The sequence below is a fragment of the Schistocerca nitens genome, chromosome 1 (genome assembly GCF_023898315.1).
Source record: "Schistocerca nitens isolate TAMUIC-IGC-003100 chromosome 1, iqSchNite1.1, whole genome shotgun sequence".
NCBI lineage: Eukaryota > Metazoa > Arthropoda > Insecta > Orthoptera > Acrididae > Schistocerca > Schistocerca nitens.
The window spans coordinates 1,014,511,495-1,014,529,992 of record NC_064614.1 but is presented as its reverse complement, the minus strand read 5'-3'; the positions used below and the strand labels follow the sequence as shown (position 1 = coordinate 1,014,529,992).

Below are 18,498 nucleotides of genomic sequence, written 5' to 3'. Positions count from 1 at the left end.
ACTGATAAGGCTGTCACAACATCATAAGTTCAAAAACCTATTACAGATACAAAAGAAATATTCTCAGTGTTATGTTCTCTTTTCAATTCCAGGCATCCATCACATACCACATATACCACATCATCATTACATTATGGGACAAAACTGCAGTTGGTTCAGCCTTTGCCTTGTTCAAGCAACCAGCATTTGCTGAAGTAATTCAGGAAAACCACCAAAAATCCAAATGAGAAAAGGCGGACAGAGAATGAGCCTTTGTCCTCCCAAATATGAAGTCAGTGTCTCAGCAGACGCACTTATACATTTGTACCTATGTACATGAAACCAGACTAGAGAAAATCCAGTATGGAATAATGACAGTATTGTGAATAGGATAGCTTGCTATACACCAAATAGTGGATATGTTGATCCACAGACAGGCACAACAAGAAGACTGCTAAACAAGTGAGCTTTGGCCAACAGGCCTTCATCTGAAGTAGACAACACACACAACCATTCATGCTAGCACAGCTCACACACACACAACCACTATCTCTCTGGCCGCCGAGATCAAACTGAGTGAAACCATGTATGATGGGAGGTGCAATCTGGGTGGTGAAATTCCAGAAATCCAACAGGATCTCCAGTCTCTCCTTGAATCCTAGCCCCATCCCAGAATCTCTCTCTCTCTCTCTCTCTCTCTCTCTCTCTCTCTCTCTCTCTCTCTCTCTCTCTACCCTCACCCCTACCACTCCCCGCACTCCTACTTTCTACATGCTTAATTGCTTAATGAAGTCCATAAACCCAACCACCTACAATACCCCAATGTGGCAAGTTACTGTGCCCTGACTGACAGAATCTCTACTCTCATAAACCAACACCTTCAGCCTATTACCCACACCCGACCCTCCAATATAAAAGACATCAAACATTTCCTCCATCGACACCCCACAGTTCCTGTTCCTTTACCACACAGTGCCTTGTTCATCACTACTAATGCCACCTCCCTTTACACTAGCATCCCTAAAGCTTGTAACCTTGCTGCTGTTGAACACCTTTCCCAACACCTGACAGATTCCAAACCTACAATGTCCTTCCTGGCCACCATTACCAGCTGTATCCTCACCCACAATTACTTCACCTATGAAAACATCACCCACAAACAAATCCATGGTACAGCAATGGGCACCCTCATAGCACTATATTATGCCAACTTATTCATGCGTCATCTAGTAGAAAACTTCCCTCACCTGGTTCAGATTCACTGATGACATCTATGTGGTCTGGATCAATAGTGAGGACACCCTATCCACATTCCTCCACAATCTCAACACCTTCTCCCCCACTCATTTCACTTGGTTCTCCTCAACCCAAGCCACCTCCCTCAACTCTGAACACTACAAATACGGCTACATCAGTACCTCTATGCACATCAAACCTACCAACCTCCAGCATTACCTGCATTTCAACAGTTGGTTGGTTGGTTGGTTTTGGGGTTTGATGGGGGCTAAACATCAAGGTCATCAGTCCCCTGTTCCAAACAGACATACTTGTAAAAGGCCTATACAGTAAAAGCGTAACCTCTGCACTCAGAAGGAGGGAACACCAAGGGTACAGAGCTAAAATGAACACCGCAAAAACCAAAATAGAGGACACTTAAAAGGAGCAGAGCAAATAGTTGACGAGAATAAAACAGACTACAGTGGTTGATGGATCAGGTAAAAGGTCAACCACTCATCTACAAAAGAAGAACCTCCAGCTGGAAAGCGTTGATAGAGGTACCAACACAACTTGTTACCATAGAAGACACTATTTTGGTATCCATGTCACAAAAGTCGCTGGAGTGGGTGTAGCCTGAGAAATCATGCGAGAGCGCCCACACTAGAGTGAGTGATAAAACCCAGCTGCATGGATAAAATGTAAAACTGAGTCAGCTATAGAGGCATCGTCACCTAGAACTAAAGGAAATGCAGCTGGTAAATTAAAGGACAGCCACAAGAGGGCTAAAAGGGGACACTCCTTCAGAAGATGGACCACTGTCAGCCCTGCATCATAGCGACACTTGGGCGGGTTCTCACGGCGAAGGAGATAGCTGTGGGTCAACCGCGTATGTCCAATTCGGAGACGGCAGAGAACAACTGAGTCCCTACACGTGCTCCTCAAGGATCAGTTCCATATGGCCGTCGACGACTTTACCATGCGGAGCTTATTTGGCGTGTTCAAGACAGACCATTCAGAGCTTCAGACATCGCGGACCTTGCAATGTAGGGCTGACCAGAGGTCTCTTTCCACGAGACCAAGGTCCAGGGGTGGCAAAGTGGTGGCCTGCTTGGCCAACCGATCGACACATTCGTTTCCTGGAATGTCGATGTGGCACGGGGTCCACAGAAATGTCGCTGAACGACCACACTCGGCGAAATCAAAAACAGCATCTTGAATACCACGCACCAAAGGGTCCCGAGAAAAACACTGGTCGAGTGCTTGCAATCCACTCAGGGAGTCACTGCATATGACAAATGACTCCCCAGGGCAGGAGGAAAAGTGAGCGAGTGCACGATAAAGAGCAACCAGCTCCGCAGTGAAAACACTGCTCCCACAAGGCAGGGAATGCTGCTCAACATAGTCACCATGGATGAAAGCAAACCTAGTGCATCCATCAACCACAGAACCATCGGTGTAGACTACATCTGCATCGCGAAACGAGGCAAGAAGAGCCATGAATTGTTGACAAAGACTGGCAGGTGGAACGGAGGACTTGGAGTCACAGGACAAATCCAAGCAAAGCCGCAAGCGAGGGAGGGACCAAGGAAGGGTAGAAGAAGAGGGCCGGAAGGATGGAGGAAGGGGAAAGGACTTGAGTGACGAGAGAAGGGAACGAACATGGACCGCGATCAGGAGACCCGACCTAGGCCGCCGTCATGGGGAGGGGAGTGCAGAAGATGGAAAAAGGAGCCTGTGGTTTGGGTGGTCGGGTGAGGCATGGACGCGAGCGATGTATGACGCAAGCAACTGTTGTCAGCGGAAGCGTAGGGGAGGGATGCCAGCTTCTACAAGAAGGCTAGTCACCGGACTAGTGCGGAAGGCACATTGTCACCAGTCTGACACCACAATGGAGAATCGGGTCGAGGGTCCGCAAAGTTGAAGCTGCTGCTGAGTCGTACACCACTCTCCCATAGTCGAGATGGGACTGGACTAAGGCCTTATAGAGTTGTAGGAGGGTTGTTCGTGCAGCCCCCCAAATGGTGTGGCTGAGGCAGTGAAGGATGTTGAGGTGCCGCCAGCACTGTTGTTTAAAGCTCGCGAAGATGAGGTGTCCATGTGAGCTGAGCACCAAACAGCATGCCAAGAAAGCAATGCGTCTTCTCAATACGAAGGAGTTCATTGGCAAGGTAGAGCTCTGGATGGAGGTGGACCATTCGACGACGACAGAAATGCATCATTCAGGTCTTAAGAGGCTGAGAACTGAAAATCATGGTTGGATGCTCAAAAATGTGCCTTATGGATAGCTCCCTGCAGCTGCCGTTCAGCGACACTGGTGCTTGGGGAACTGTAATAAAGACAAAAGTCATCGTCATATAGAGAGGAACAGACTAAGGAGCCCAAAGCAGCCGCAAGACCATCAATCGCCACCAAAAAGAGGGGAACACAGAGAACTGAGCCCTGCGGGACACCGTTCTCCTGAATATGAGCAGAGCTAAAATAAGTGCCAACTCTAACCCGAAAGGAGTGATTGGAGAGAAAATTCCATAGAAAAATCGGAAGTGGACCCTGTAAGCCCCATTCGTGCAGTGTAGCAAGATTATGATGGTGCCAGGTGGTATCGTACGCCTTCCAAAGATCAAAGAAAACAGCAAATAGATGTTCTCGCCGAGTAAAAGCTGTACGAATAGCTGACTCTAACGAGACTAAATTGTTGATCGCTGAACAGCCCTGACGGAAGCCCCCCTGTTGCTGGGCCAGGAGGCTCCAAGCTCCGAGGATTCACATGAGCCGCCGACTCACCATCAGTTCCAGGAGTTTGCACATAACGTTGGTAAGGCTGATAGGGCGATAGCTATCAACCACCAGCGGATCTGCACCAGGTTTCAGCACCAGGATGGTAACGCTATCCTGCCAACGAGTTGGGAAAACTCCCTCTGTCCAGATGTGGTTAAACAGGGTTGTAATTCACCCTGACAGTGCGCCGAGAGATGGCGAAGAAACTGGTTGTGAATTCGGTCTGGACCTGGAGAGGTATCAGGGCAAGCTTTGGAATGCCCATTCACTAAACGGGGCATTGTATGGTTCCCAACGGTGCGTGCGAAATGACAACTGCGTTTGCTCAGCCTGCTCTTTAATGGCGTGGAATTCTGCACTGTAGCCTGCTGTCACGGAACTACGAGCGAAGTACTCTGACAGATGTTCGGCAATGGCGATTGGGTCAGTACAAAGTGTACCCCGAAGAGAAAGGCAAGGGACAGACGCATGAGGGCGAAAGCCAAAAATGCGCTGAACCTGCGACCACACCTGAGATGGGGAGGTGCGAGAACCTATGGTGGCAACATATTGTTCCCAGCAGTCCTGTTTGCTCTGCCGGATTAACCGCCGAGCCCAGGCCCGCAGCCGTTTAAAGGCAACCAGATTCTCTAGGGAAGGATGAAGCTGGTGTCGTTGCAGGGCTCACAAGCAGTCTTGGATAGCTTCTGCAATCTCTGGTGTCCACCAAGGGACTGACTTACGCCTTAGGGTACTTGAAGAACAGGGGACAGTTGCCTCGGCAGCAGAAACAATGGCCATAGTGACCTCATCCACTGCCAAATCAATGTCACCAGGAAGCGGAGCAATGGACATAGTAGCTGAGGTGTAGGCTGCCCAATCAGCTTCACGAAGAGACCATCGTGGCAGCTGGTCAGGGGGTTGGGATTGAAGAAGAGAAACCAGGATAGGAAAGTGGTCGCTACCACAGAGGTCATCGTGGACCCTCCAACTGAGGTATGGAAGAAGACCTGGGCTACTAAGAGAGTGGTCATGTGCCACGAGTCAAGCTAAAATATGTGGGAGCACCACTGTTAAGGAGGCAAATGTCCTGCTGTGCCAAGAGAGCATCAACGTTCCTACCCTGGCCCAAGATCTGGGCACCACCCCATAAAGGGTGGTGGGCATTAAAGTCCCCCAAAAGGAGGAATGGCAGGGGGGAGTTGGGCGAACAAGGCAGCTAGGTCACCAAGACGGACAACCTCATCCGGGGGAAGGTAGAGGGAAGAGATGGTAAGCTCCATTCCTGCCCGGATTCAAACAGCCACAGCCTCGAGAGCCGTGTGAAGTGGCACTGGGGCACTAGGAACAGTGGCAAGAACATAAACACAGACACAGCCAGACACCATGTCGTATTCTACACGGTTCTTATAGTAACCCTGGTAATCACAGAGGGAGGGGGTCCACCGAACAGGACACCAGGTTTCCTGTAGGGCCAGACAAGTGGCAGGGAAGTGGCACAAAAGCTGTTTCAACTCAGCAAGGTGGTGGAAAAAACCACGGCAATTCCATTGAAGGATAATGGTATCCAACTGTGAAGACATGAAAGAACCCAGGGGGGATAGGTCACGCTTTAGAAGCGCTCGCCACCACCGATTGCGAAGTAGCCTGTGAACACCTTTTCTGTCTCTATGTCCTTCTCCTTATGCTTTTTCTTCTTTTTGGTAGGGTCCCGCTTGTCCTTTGATTTATCAGGCTGGGTGGGCTTTTCCGACCCAGTCTCATGGACCGAGGTAGACCTGGAAGCCCTACGGCCCTCAGGTGGTGCTTTTTCAGCCACTGGCTGACGTCTGGAGGAGCAGTAACCATGGAAGGGAGGGCACCAAGCGATCCCTTCCGCGCAAGGGGAGCCGGAGGAGGCAGGCACTTCTCCGGCTCAGAGGTGGGGACTGAAGTCCCCAAAGAACGAGGGGTTGCTACCCCCGATGTTGAAAACAGGGGAGCAATGGAAGAGAGTGTTCCCTAAACTACCAGGGGGGCAGAAATAGATGGCCGGGCTGAAGGGCCCACAAAAAGCGGCTGAGCTTGGGGGCTTATCGCCAGGGATGGCGACATCGAAGCTGCTGCAAAATACGTCGATGAAATGCGCACAGGGTGAAGTCGGTCGTACTTGCGTTTAGCGTCTGTGTAAGTGAGCCTGTCCAAGGTCTTATACTCCACAATCTTCCATTCTTTTTGATAAACTGCGCAGTCTGACGAGCAAGGTGAATGTTTCTGTCTGCAGTTGACACAAACTGGGGGCGGCGAACATGGGTCGTTGGGGTGGGAGGCATGTCCACAATCCTGACAGGTAGGGTTGGCGTCAAATCTCAAGACATATGCCCAAACCTCCAGCACTTAAAGCAGCGCACGGGAGGAGGGACGTAAGGCTTAACATTTATATCATCACCTTGACCTTCTCAGGCAGGGTGTCACCCTCGAAAGCCAAGATGAAGGTGCCGGTGGCGACCCTACTATCTTTAGGGACACGTCGTACAAAGTGGACACCGCGGCATTACAGATTTGCACGGAGCTCGTCGTCAGACTGCAGCAACAGGTCACAATGAAAAATAAGTCCCTGAACCATATTGAGGCTCTTATGAGGCATAATGGAGACTGCAACATCACCGAGCTTGTCACAAGCAAGCAATACCCATGAATGTGCTTTTTTATTTATTTATTTTTATTATTTACAAGTCAAGTTCCGGAGGACCAAATTGAGGAGCAAATCTCCAAGGTCATGGAATGTGTCAGTACATGAACTTACAACATAAAAGTAATAACAGATAAAAATAAATGTTCATGAACCTGAAAGAAAATCAGTCCATAAGTTTAAGCAAACTGTCTGTATGAGGACTGCTCCAGACCTCATTTTAGACAAGCCCTCAACTTCTCCAAACTTGTTCTCTAAATTTTCCACAAAAAACTGAGGCTTTGTGGTCAGAAATGAGTCCCCATCTGTTCGGCTGCAAACCAGAAATTGAGGAGAATACGTCTCACCAGGTAATTTAGACCGCCGTTCCTCCCCTGGTGTGGGCAAGGAAGGGAACGATTGGGGGTCATACGTTAAAGCATTGAACTTTCCTTTCTTAGAGACTCGTGCTTGCGCACTATTCGTATTTCTTTTCATTGTGGTCCCACGAGCAGCTAGGGAAAGGTATGTCCACCCAGACAGAGCCCCACTTGCCTGGGTAAGCCTAATACAACCAGGGGGTGGCAGGTTCCCCAGAGGTCGCCCGCTAGCAACTGTTCTACATCAACGGCCATGCGTCTCCTCGGCGCACAGCACACCTTGAGATCGAGGTTTTTTTTTTTTTATAGAGGTTTATACCATCCTTGCGACCCAGGCAGTTAAGCCAAGATCCCCGGGCTCTGTACCATACAACGTTCCACCGTCACGCCTTACGGTGGTCGTTGAAGCATGCTCATAGCTCACAGTATTGAGGACTGGTGGCGCTTCCCATTCCCCAGCTCAGGGACCCCAGGGTCGCCAAACCCATACCCAGCAACTAAGTGCTGAGCCCCCTGAGGGTACTTCAACAATTGTCACTCATTCCACACTAAGAACTCCCTTCCATATAGCCTAACCACTCGTGGCTGTCACATCTGTAGTGACAGGCAGCCTCTTTCCAAATATATCAAGGGTCTCACTGAAGCCTTCACAGAGCAAAATTACACTACCAATCTATCACAGTAATAGATCCCCCATGCCTTCTCTCTCCAGCCACTCACCAGCTCCCAAAGAACCACCACCCGCCACGAAGCAGCATTCCCTCATGGCACTGTACTACCTAGGACTGTAGCAATTGAATCACATTCTCCACCAGGGTTTAGAGTACCTTTCATTGTGCTTTGAAATGAGGAATATCCTACCTATTATCCTTCCTACCCCTCACACAATGGTATTCTACCATCACCAAACCAACATAATACTTCCGGGCATCCCTATTCCATCACTCCTCCCTAGCCGTTCCCTCATGGCTCATATCGCTGTAATAGACCTAGGTACAATACCTGTCCCCTACATGATCCCACAAGCATCACCTATCCCATCAAAGGCAGGGCTACCTGTGAAAAGTCTTATGATCTACAAGCTAAGCTGTGACACACTGTGCTGCATTCCGTGTGGGCATGGGCATGAAAATCAACAAACTGTGGCCAAGAAAAAGTTGGACCAACCAGTTGCTGAGCATGCTGCCCAACACATTGTTCTTCACTTCCGCGATTGCTTCACAGCCTGTGCCATAAGGATTGTTCCTACCAACACCAGCGTTTTTTTAATTGCACAGGTGGGAATTCTCCCAGCAATATATCCTATGTTCCCGTAACACCCCTGGCCTCAACCTTCATTAGTCACTGTCCTTCACCCACGTACCACCTTCCTCGCTCCAAATCTAGCACTAAACAGCCTTCTATTCCACTAACGCAGCCACAATCTTTTTACTTCTCTCCTTTTCTGCTCCCTCCATCCCCCCAACCCCCATCTTAACCTTCCAACTCCACCTAGCTGTCCTACTCTGTCCCCACCAAGTGTCTGCGTGCTCCCGCAAACAGTACTTTACTGTTCCACATTCCTACCCTGTTATTCCTCCCCTTCCACATCCTAGGCTGCTCCTTAAGCCCCACCACCAAGACAGTTTCTCCCATCATGGGCAGTTGCTCGCAATTCAGTCTCGGTGGCCAGGGATAGTGGTCATGAACGTGAGAGTTGTGCTTGCATGAATGTGTCTAATTCAGAAGAAGGCCTTTTGGGCAAAAGCTCGCTTGTTTAGCAGTCTTTTCATTGTGCCTATTTGCAACTCCACAATATGGTGAGTAGCAATCTATCCTTTTCGTAATACTGTGCAACAAACCAGGTCAGGCTTAACCTAGTTTCAGAAGTGGCTGTAGAACATAGTAATGAGTAGAAGTTACAACTTTGTTTGGAATATATATACACAGCTATCACTCCATTTCATCAACATCTGTGAGAAAAGTAGATGTTAATGTGTGTGTGTGTGTGTGTGTGTGTGTGTGTGTGTGTGTGTGTCAATCCATGGACCTAACTTAATCCTACAATTAACATACAACTGTTATTTAGTCACATCAAGAGAATGAACAGTCCAGAATCAATTCCACAGCAAAGGCTTTAGAGATGAAGCACTAGGTTCCCCATTTTACTTGGAAAAGGGGTTTGGTCAGGGGTTTGATCAGGAGACTTTACTTCACAGAAACTATTTTCTGTACCTTAATGGAGATCTTTAAATCAATTAGGTAGGGTAAAAAAGAAAATGCATTAATGGACACTATTTAAACTGCCTTATACTGAAAAAATAATAATATACCATGATCAGCCAGAACATTATGACCACCTGCGTAATAGCAAGTATGTCCACCTCTGACACGTATAACAGCAGTGTTGCGTCATGGCATGGAAGCAATGAGGCTCTGGTAGGTCGCTAGAGGGAACTGGCACCACATCTGCACACAGAAGTCAACTAATTAAGGGGTGGGTGGGGGTGGGGCAACAAGTTCTGACATCACATTCAATCACATCCCAGATGTGTTCGATCAGGTTCAGATCTGGTGAGTTGGTAGCCAGGAAATCAATTGGAACTCGTCATCATGTTCCTCAAACCACTACATCATATTCCTGACCCTGTGGCATGGCACATTATCTTGTTGATAAATGTCATTGCCTTTAGAAGGCACGATCATGATGAAGGAATTACTTGGTCTGCAACCAGTGTACGGTACTCCTTGACCATCATGGTGCCCACATGAATGTTCCCCAGAGCATACTGGAGCTGCCACCAGCTTGTCTCCATTCTGCAGTACAGGTGTCAAGAAGCTATTCCCCTGGAAACCAATATATTCGAGCCCTCCCATCAGCATAATGAAGAAGATATCAGGATTCATCAGACCATGCCACAAGTAGAAAGACAGAAAAAGAGAAGGGAAAAAGTTAAAGAGTGAAGAAAAATATGAAGAATTTAAGAAGCAGCATCTGGAAGAAGCTAGAGTAAGTCACCAGAAGCACAAACAAAAGTTCCTGCAGATGAGTCAACACAAGCAACAACTGTTATTAGAAGAAAGAAGAGCCAAAACTAAGGAGAGAGAGTTAGGAAATATAGGCAATGTAAGATGCAAGATCAGCAGCCTTTTAAAGCTGGTTTGTCACCATATAAGACGCACAGTGCTCTGGGTAAAGCCAAGGCTCAAGTCAATTTTTTCTTGCCATCTTCACCACGGCATAAAGTCATAGTTGTTCGTAAGCTATTCAGTGACTTGTGTGGAAATTCATCAAATGAAATGTCAGAAACACTCAGTCATGGCAGCAGTCCACAAAATAGAGACCTTAGTTGTGAAACTAGATACTTGGTAACTGGTTTCTACACAATAGTGGTAGAGAAAATAATGTGAAGAACATTTCATATTTGTCACTTAGTCCTGTACCTTATGCAAACAATCTAAGTTTGCAGAAATACAACCATCACATGTTCAGTTAAGCAGCAAACTACCTCATAACATATGTCCGTGTAAATATCATGAAAATTTCATAAATGCTATCAGCAGCCTTTATAAGAAACACGATAATATTCCAGCTGACAGCAGCACATTTTTATCAATTATCATATGCCAACCACCCAGTGAGCTTTGTTGGCAGAATGAATGTAACACATGTTGGAATGGTAGAGGCTTCAAAAAAGACCTTTAAAATTTATGACCTAGAAATTGTGAATTTATCGTGGTATGTTTGGAAGATAGAAGAAAAGGGCTCTAAAATTATTAAAGTCAAAGAAGAAGGCTCTGCAGTTGATATAGTGAAATACAGACAGTAAAAACAGAAGACAGTAGGTCCCTATTTCATGTTTTCTTTGACGAGGCACAAAGCAAGAAAATAACTGTTTATCCAAAAACAAATGCTCTCTCTGATCATGATGCACAGTCAGTCAGGATAAATGACATAGTGCCTTACAATGGGGATACATCTCAGTGGAAGTCAGTCAGAATCATTAATGACTGCAAGATGAGTGTTTTTAAGTGTAGTTTACAAGAAACAACCTGGGACGAATTTTATAAAGAACCAAATGCCAATATAAATTTTAATCTGTTACATGATGAACTCATACCAGTATTTGAAAATAGCTTTCCGCATAAGCTAATCGGATGGGAAATTAAACAGCCATGTAAAAAATCATGGATCACTAAGGGAATTAAAGTATTTTGTGAAAGGAAAACAGAAATGTATCTTTTGGCAAGAACAAGTAGAGACCCTGTAGTAGTTACGCGCAACAAAAAGTAATCAAAATTACTAAGAAAGGTTATTTTAAAATCGAGAAACATGCACATTATGTCAGAAATCAGTATGTCTGACAACAGAGTTAAGGCAATATGGAATGTAGTGAAGCAAGAGACAGAACAACCAACCACGGAACAAGATAACATTACTACTAAATTGAATGGAAGTGTTATAAATGACAAGTCACAGATAGCAAATGTATTTAATAATCATTTCTTACACATAGTAGAAAGCATAGGGACCAACAGTTCAAGAGAAAGATCACATCATATGAATGCACCACTAACTTCTACTTCTGAAATTATAAGGGGTCATACATCCTATCAAGAATAAAAGCTCTTCTGGTTTTTATGGTGGTTCCAATAGAGTACAAAAGATTTGTTCCCATATAATAAGTCCAGTATTGTCCAAAATATGTAATGCATCACTAACTCAAGGCATTCTTCCAGTGAGACTAAAATGTGCCATTGTTAAACCCCTCTTTACGAAAGGTGTTGACAGAGAAGTCAGTAACTACCAATGTGTTTCACTGTTGACCTCATTTCCCACAATTTTTGAGAAGGTGATGTATTCTAGAACAGTATCTCACCTTGGAAACAACAATATCCTCAGCAAATCACAGTTTGGGGTTTTCTACTGAGAATGCCATTTACATGTTCGTACACCAGATATTACAAGCATTAAATAACAAAATAGCTCCGGTAGGTATTTTCTGTGACCTATCCAAGGCACTTGATTGTGTGAATCATAGTATACACCTAGATAATTTGAAGTTTTATGGGATTGATGTTATAGCCAACCAATGAATCACGTCTTAGATAACCAAAAGAATGCAGAAAGTTGTACTTCATAGTAGTTCAACCAACGCAATTCAGGGACATAATTCTGACTTGGGAGAAATCACGTATGGGGTTCCCCAAGGATCAATCTTAGGTTCACTACTGTTTCTCATATATGTAAACAATCTATCATCTAATATACAACAAGCAGAATTGGTTCTTTTCACAGATGACACCAGTATTGTAATCACTCCCTGTATACATACAGAAATGGAAGAAACAGTGAGCAAAGTTCTCAAAAGTACCATTGACTGGATTTCTGCGAGTGGTCTCACCCTGGATTTCACAAAGACACATCATATTCAGTTCTGCATCTCTAGGGGTACTGCACCAGTGATAAGTGTAACACATGGTAATGAAATAATACTTAGGGCGGAAACTTCAATATTCTTAGGTGTCCATATTGATCAGAATTTAAATTGGAAAAAACACATTTTGGAACTCCTAACACAACTTAGTTCAGCCACATTCGCAGTTAGAATCGTAGCAAATTTTGGGGAGAGAGAAATCAGTAAGGTGCCGTGTTTTGATTATTTTCATTCAGTAATGTCACATGGAATAATGTTCGGGGGTAACTATACTTTAAGAAAGAAGTTCTTCACTTCCCAAAAACGTGCTGTAAGAATAATATGGGATGCTCACCCATGATCATCTTGTAGACATCTGTTTAAGGTGTTGGGCATTCTGACTACTGCTTCACAGTATATTTATTCCCTAATGAAGTTTACTATAAATAATCCACTACAGTTCAAAAGGGACAATGAGGTATATAATTATGAGAAGAAAAAATGACATTCATTACTCAACATTAAGGTGGTCTTTAGCACAGAAAAGGGTGCACAATGCTGCAACAAAAATTTTTGAGCACTTATCCACTGATATAAAATGTCTGACAGACAGCAAGGTAAAATTTGAAAATACATCAAAAAAGTTTCTTCTTGCCAACTCCCATTCCACAGAAGAATTTCTATGTTTGTAATGCGTAAAAGGTGGTGGGTAGGAATTGCTAACTCAATCTGTATATCTTGTTTTCATTTCAGAAAAAATTTATATGGTGATGTTTGGGGTACAAATAGATGTACAAATTAATTTGCAATTTGAATGTAAAATGTCTCGTTCCACATCATGATGATTTTTCATGCAAAATGGTCCATGGAACATGAAAGTAACTAACTAACTACATAATTTCTATAATTTCTAAGTTTCTTCTTCATTGCTATATGAAGAGAGCTCAGTCTGCATCTTATTATCAGCAAAATGAAATGATTCCGAAATTACACTTGGGTTCATCATTATGAGGTGCAAAGTGCATAACCAAAAGTTAGTATTTTCACTGTGTCACTGCGACATTCAGGTTCTCATCATCCACTTGTTGTTCTTTCAGACAACTTAACCCACTCCAAGGATAATGTGACTGCATACATTAGCAAGGTACTGTCAACTATACCTGGAAATGTGAAGGTTCCAATCTGCTCAGATGGACCTGCCTCACAATTTAAAGACAAACAGTGCTGCTGTACCTCAACTTCAATCATTCCATTGGAACTTTTTTGCTACATCCCACAGTAAAGGAGCTGTAGATGGAATTGGTGCAGTAGCAAAATGGCAAGTGTAGAATGGACTAAAAAGGTAAAAATTCAGAGTAGGTGATGCATTAATTTTTGCCCCGGCAGCTGCAAGTACCACAACTATGCAGATTATTTATATGTCTACTGATGAAATTGAAGGAATCAATGTGAAACTCAATTTGGCTCAAATATTTTCTTTAGCACCATCAGTACCAAACATAAAAAGCCTTCACTCCTTTCACTACAAGAAAGGAGTACTACAAACATATCTGCTGTCTCCAAAGAATTTCCCTGCTGTGGACCATCATACTGAAGAGACCATAGAAAGTGTAAAATTTGGAGTCAGGTACAATGCAGAATATGATGGTAAATTCTATGGTGGAGAGGTACGTGCAATTTTTGGAAACTCTCATCTAATCAGTGCAATGGAGTGTGGTGGTCACTCCTGGAAATTGCCTGCCAAATGTGATGAAATACTGTACACATAGGACAAAATTATAAAGAAAATTAATCATTGTGTTTTAAAAATTACATGTTAATGTCAAGTTTATCTTATTTGGTAAATAATGTAATATTTCTATTTCTCTGCTCGCAGGAAAAAGCTTTTTCCAGCTATAAGTAGCAAGTAACATGAGTCATGTGACATTGAGTCGCACACTTTTTTCAACGTATTACAATAGTTTACATGGTATGAATATTCTTAGAACTCTGTGACCTTTGAATGCCAACCTTTGCAATTTCTATGATAAAAACCGGTTCCATACCACTAATAGTTTGAGGACACTTTTGACCTAAACTGTGAATTAGCAATAAGATGTCCCAAATTTGTAATATGAGTCACAATATAAATTACTTTCTTGTTATTAAATGTCAATGGTCTTCACTGCTTAAATATTAATTCAAGTCTTTGCCCGAATAATACAATGTATCATGATGATTTACAAAAGAAAATATAGGTTTATAGATTGATAAGAGAGTCAACATAATTAACCACTGATTTCAAAATGTAATATCAGTCACCAGGGAATTACCCTTAACACTGAGACACCCATGGATCGTCGGCTGCAGAGACCCACGGTTGGGAGTGCTCGGTGCATAGTGTGTTCATACACACTTGTACTCTGCCCGGCATTAAAGTCTGATGTTAGTTCCACCACAGTTCACTGCCTGTCTGTTTTACTAGTCTGTTCAGCTTACAACGTCCATGACCTGCAATGAGGGTTGGCCACCCAAGCCCACGATGCCTGGACAGGGTTTCACCTTTGTTTCGCTGTGTTGAAAACACTCATCACAGGACTTCTCTAACGCCCAATAAGTTGTGCAGTTTCCCAGGTGCTCTTGCCGAGCCTCTGGACCATCACAATCGGCTCTCAGCAAACTCAGCCTACTCTACACACAGACAGGACACTCATTGATACTATATGCACTGTGTGGTGTGTGTGTGTGTTTTACTTCATTTTTCCTGTTCATATGTACATCAACTTATCAATTTAAGAGTGATGTAACTCCAATTTCAGACACCCATATAACTATCATGTCAATTGACTATAGACTGCAGCGTGCATTTCAAATAGTGTACACATACAATACATATTGTACAAACCTATTTTGCATGTATGTAGGGAAAGAAAACATTATAAACATATGAACAGATATATCAACATTAAGATATATGCCTGTGACAACCCACAAGTCTTAAGAAGCATGTACGCCACGAAGATAACACAGTAAGCTCTATTGATGTTATGATGATATGCTTCCAGAATGAATTTTCACTCTGCAGCGGAGTGTGCACTGATATGAAACTTCCTGGCAGATTAAAACTGTGTGCCGGACCGAGACTTGAACTCAGGACCTTTGGCTGTCGCGGGCAAGTGCTCTGAGTTCGAGTCTTGGTCCAGCACACAGCTTTAATCTGCCATGAAGTATGACAACATGGCTATCACAGAGGCATATGTATCTCAACATCAGTTTATATGCTGATAATGCCTTCTTTAACTGTTGTTGTGGTCCTCAGTCCACAGGCTGGTGTGATGCAGCTCTCTATGCTACTCTATCCTCTGCAAGCTTCTTCACCTCTGAGTAACTACTGTAACCTACATCCTTCTGAATCTGTTTAGTATATTCATCCCTTGGACTCCCCCTACAATTTTTACGCTCCATGCTTCCCTCCAATACTAAATTGGTGATCTCTTGATGCCTCTGAACCTGTCCTACCAACCAATCGCTTCTTCTAGTCAAGTTGTGCCACAAATTCCTCTTCTACCCAATTCTATTCTGTAACTCCTCATTACTTACGTGATCGACCCATCTATCTTCAGCATTCTTCTGTAGCATCACATTTCGAAAGCTTCTATTCTCATCTTGTTTAAACTATTTACCGTCCATGTTTCACTTCCGTACATGGCTACACTCCATACAAATACTTTCAGAAAAAAACTTTCTGACACCTAAATCTATCCTCACTGTTAACAAATTTCTCTTTTCAGAAACACTTTCCTTCCTACAGCTAGTCTACATTTTATATCCTCTCTACTTCGACCGTCATCAGTTATTTTGCTCCCCAAATAGCAAAACTCATTCACTACTTTAAGTGTCTCATTTCCTAATCTAATTCCCTCAGCATCATCTGATTTAATTCGACTACATTCCATTATTGTTTTGCTTTTGTTGAAGTTTGTGCTATATCATCCTTGCAAACCACTGTCCATTCCATTCAACTGCTCTTCCAGGTCCTTTGCTGTCTCTGACAGAATTACAATGTCATCAGCAAACTTCAAAGTTTTTATTTCTTCACCATGGATTTTATTTCCTACTTCAAATTTTTCTTTTGTTTCCTTTACTGCTTGCTCAATATACAGATTGAATAACATCAGGGATAAGCTACAACCCTGTCTCACTACCTCCCCAACCACTGCTTCCCTTTCATGTCCCTCGGCTCTTCTAACTGCCATCTGGTTTCTGTACAAATTGTAAATAGCCTTTCGCTCCCTGTATTTTACCCCTGTCAACATTGTCAAAAGCTTTCGCCAAGTCAACAAATGCTAGAAACGTAGATTTGCCTTTCCTCAATCTACCTTCCAAGATAAGTCATAGGATCAGTATAGCCTCGCATGTTCCAACATTTCTACGGAATCCAAACTGAAATTTCCCGAGGTCTGCTTCTACCAGTTTTTCCATTCGTCTGTAAAGAATTCGCGTTAGTATTTTGCAGCCATAAACTTATTAAAGAGAGTTTGGTAATTATCACATCTGTCAATGCCTGCTTTCTTTGGGATTTGAATTATTATATTCTTCTTGAAGCCTGCAGGTATTTCGCCTGTCTCACACATCTTGTTCGCCAGATGGTAGAGTTCTGATATGGTTGGCTCTCCCAAGGACATCTGTAGTTCTAAAGGAATGTTATATACTCCAGGGGCCTTGTTCAACTTAGGTCTTTCAGGAAGTGTCATTACTGAATCTATTAACAAAGAAGTAAACAAGAGAAAAACTGGTAGTTGTTTTGAAGACTGAATTCAATATTAAATACACTGTCCCTGAAATGGAAATCCAAACAAATATCAATTCCTACTAACAGTAAAGATATATGCAACATGTGTACATAATCCATACACAGGAGGTCAACAACAGCCGCAGGCATCTGTAATATGATGGGAATAAAAATTAGGCACAAAAGCTAAAATTAATGGGTACTGGTAAGAGAAATGACAGGTATTAAAGATATCAGTGAGTGTTAGTGAAATGGAGATAGTTGCAGCACAATGCCATTCGAACTAACAGGAATTAAGGAGGCCAAATCCTTACAGTGGCTTATACCAGCAACTAACTCACTCTTGGGATTAAGCAATAAGGAATTTTATATTCTCTGCACAATCATTTCCATTTATTCGGGCGATCGATGGCGAGTGGAAACACGTTCACGTAAAGTATTATACGATCTGCAATGTGATAGTACGACGAAACCCTACAAAACTACGGTGGAAGTCTTTTCTATGAACACTATCCATAAACTCAGCCCCTCAAGTCACTATGGAAAACAGTAAATTTAAATATTGTTGTTGATTTGAGTAATCGGGAAAAGGGCAGCTAGTGACAGCCTGCAATAATAGGAAATCAATAACAGAACTCCCAACATATTTGCATATTCAACAGACACACTGAAGCTTTGTCAACTACGACATGCCACCATTCATTCATCACAGATGTACCCAAAATATAATAAAGACAGAAGTTTATTACTGTTTCGTTTCATGTCGTAAATAATACTGACGTACGAGAAACAAGTCACTTAAGTCTTTATTTGCATTACACATCGTTCACACTTACTCCTGTCACGCCGGCAATACCTCTTTGCCAATGAAAACACCACGCATCAGTCAGACACTCCAACAAAGATATTGCTCGCCATCAAACAATGAAACTTGTGCCATGAAAACATAACGAGCATCTCACCAACAAACAAATGGGCCGTGGAAACACCGTACTGGCTCACTATGACGCTAGCTGGAATGACAGCCTTACAAGTTAAAAGCAGTTAAACTTTTGTTACGGAGCAGGGAAGTTACAAGCAGCCTTGTGTTCTGTGGGGAACTCTCGGTTCAGAAGAACTTCAGCGAGTGCCGGAAATCATCCGCAATACAGACGAATTGCTCCCAGTCACAGCATTCTCTGATTATTTTATTGGTCTATTTCATCATTTTTGTACATTGGGGAAGTCAGTTGTTATACGATGATAAGATAGCATGAATTAATGTGATGATTATAAATTTTGGATCTACAATAAGACACAAATGTTTACATACAAAAAAACTTTTAAGCAAATGTTTACACACAGATAACT

General features: G+C 43.4%; 1 protein-coding gene across 2 annotated transcripts in view; it reads right to left on the bottom strand.

Annotated features, from left to right (window-relative positions):
- Positions 1–18,177, bottom strand: part of LOC126196086 (ATP-binding cassette sub-family C member 10) — a 369,743-nt gene extending 351,566 nt beyond the window's left edge. Inside the window, exon 1 of one of the 2 annotated variants that reach the window (XM_049934541.1) lies at positions 18,111–18,177. Coding sequence is in view for 1 of the 2 variants with exons in the window: in XM_049934540.1 (XP_049790497.1) it covers position 17,985 (1 nt within the window). In the remaining variant the exon portion in view is untranslated. Of the gene's footprint in view, positions 1–17,984; positions 18,070–18,110 lie in introns of those variants that run through there. The other variant, XM_049934540.1, reaches the window with a different exon arrangement.
- Positions 18,178–18,498: the final 321 nt, after the last annotated feature.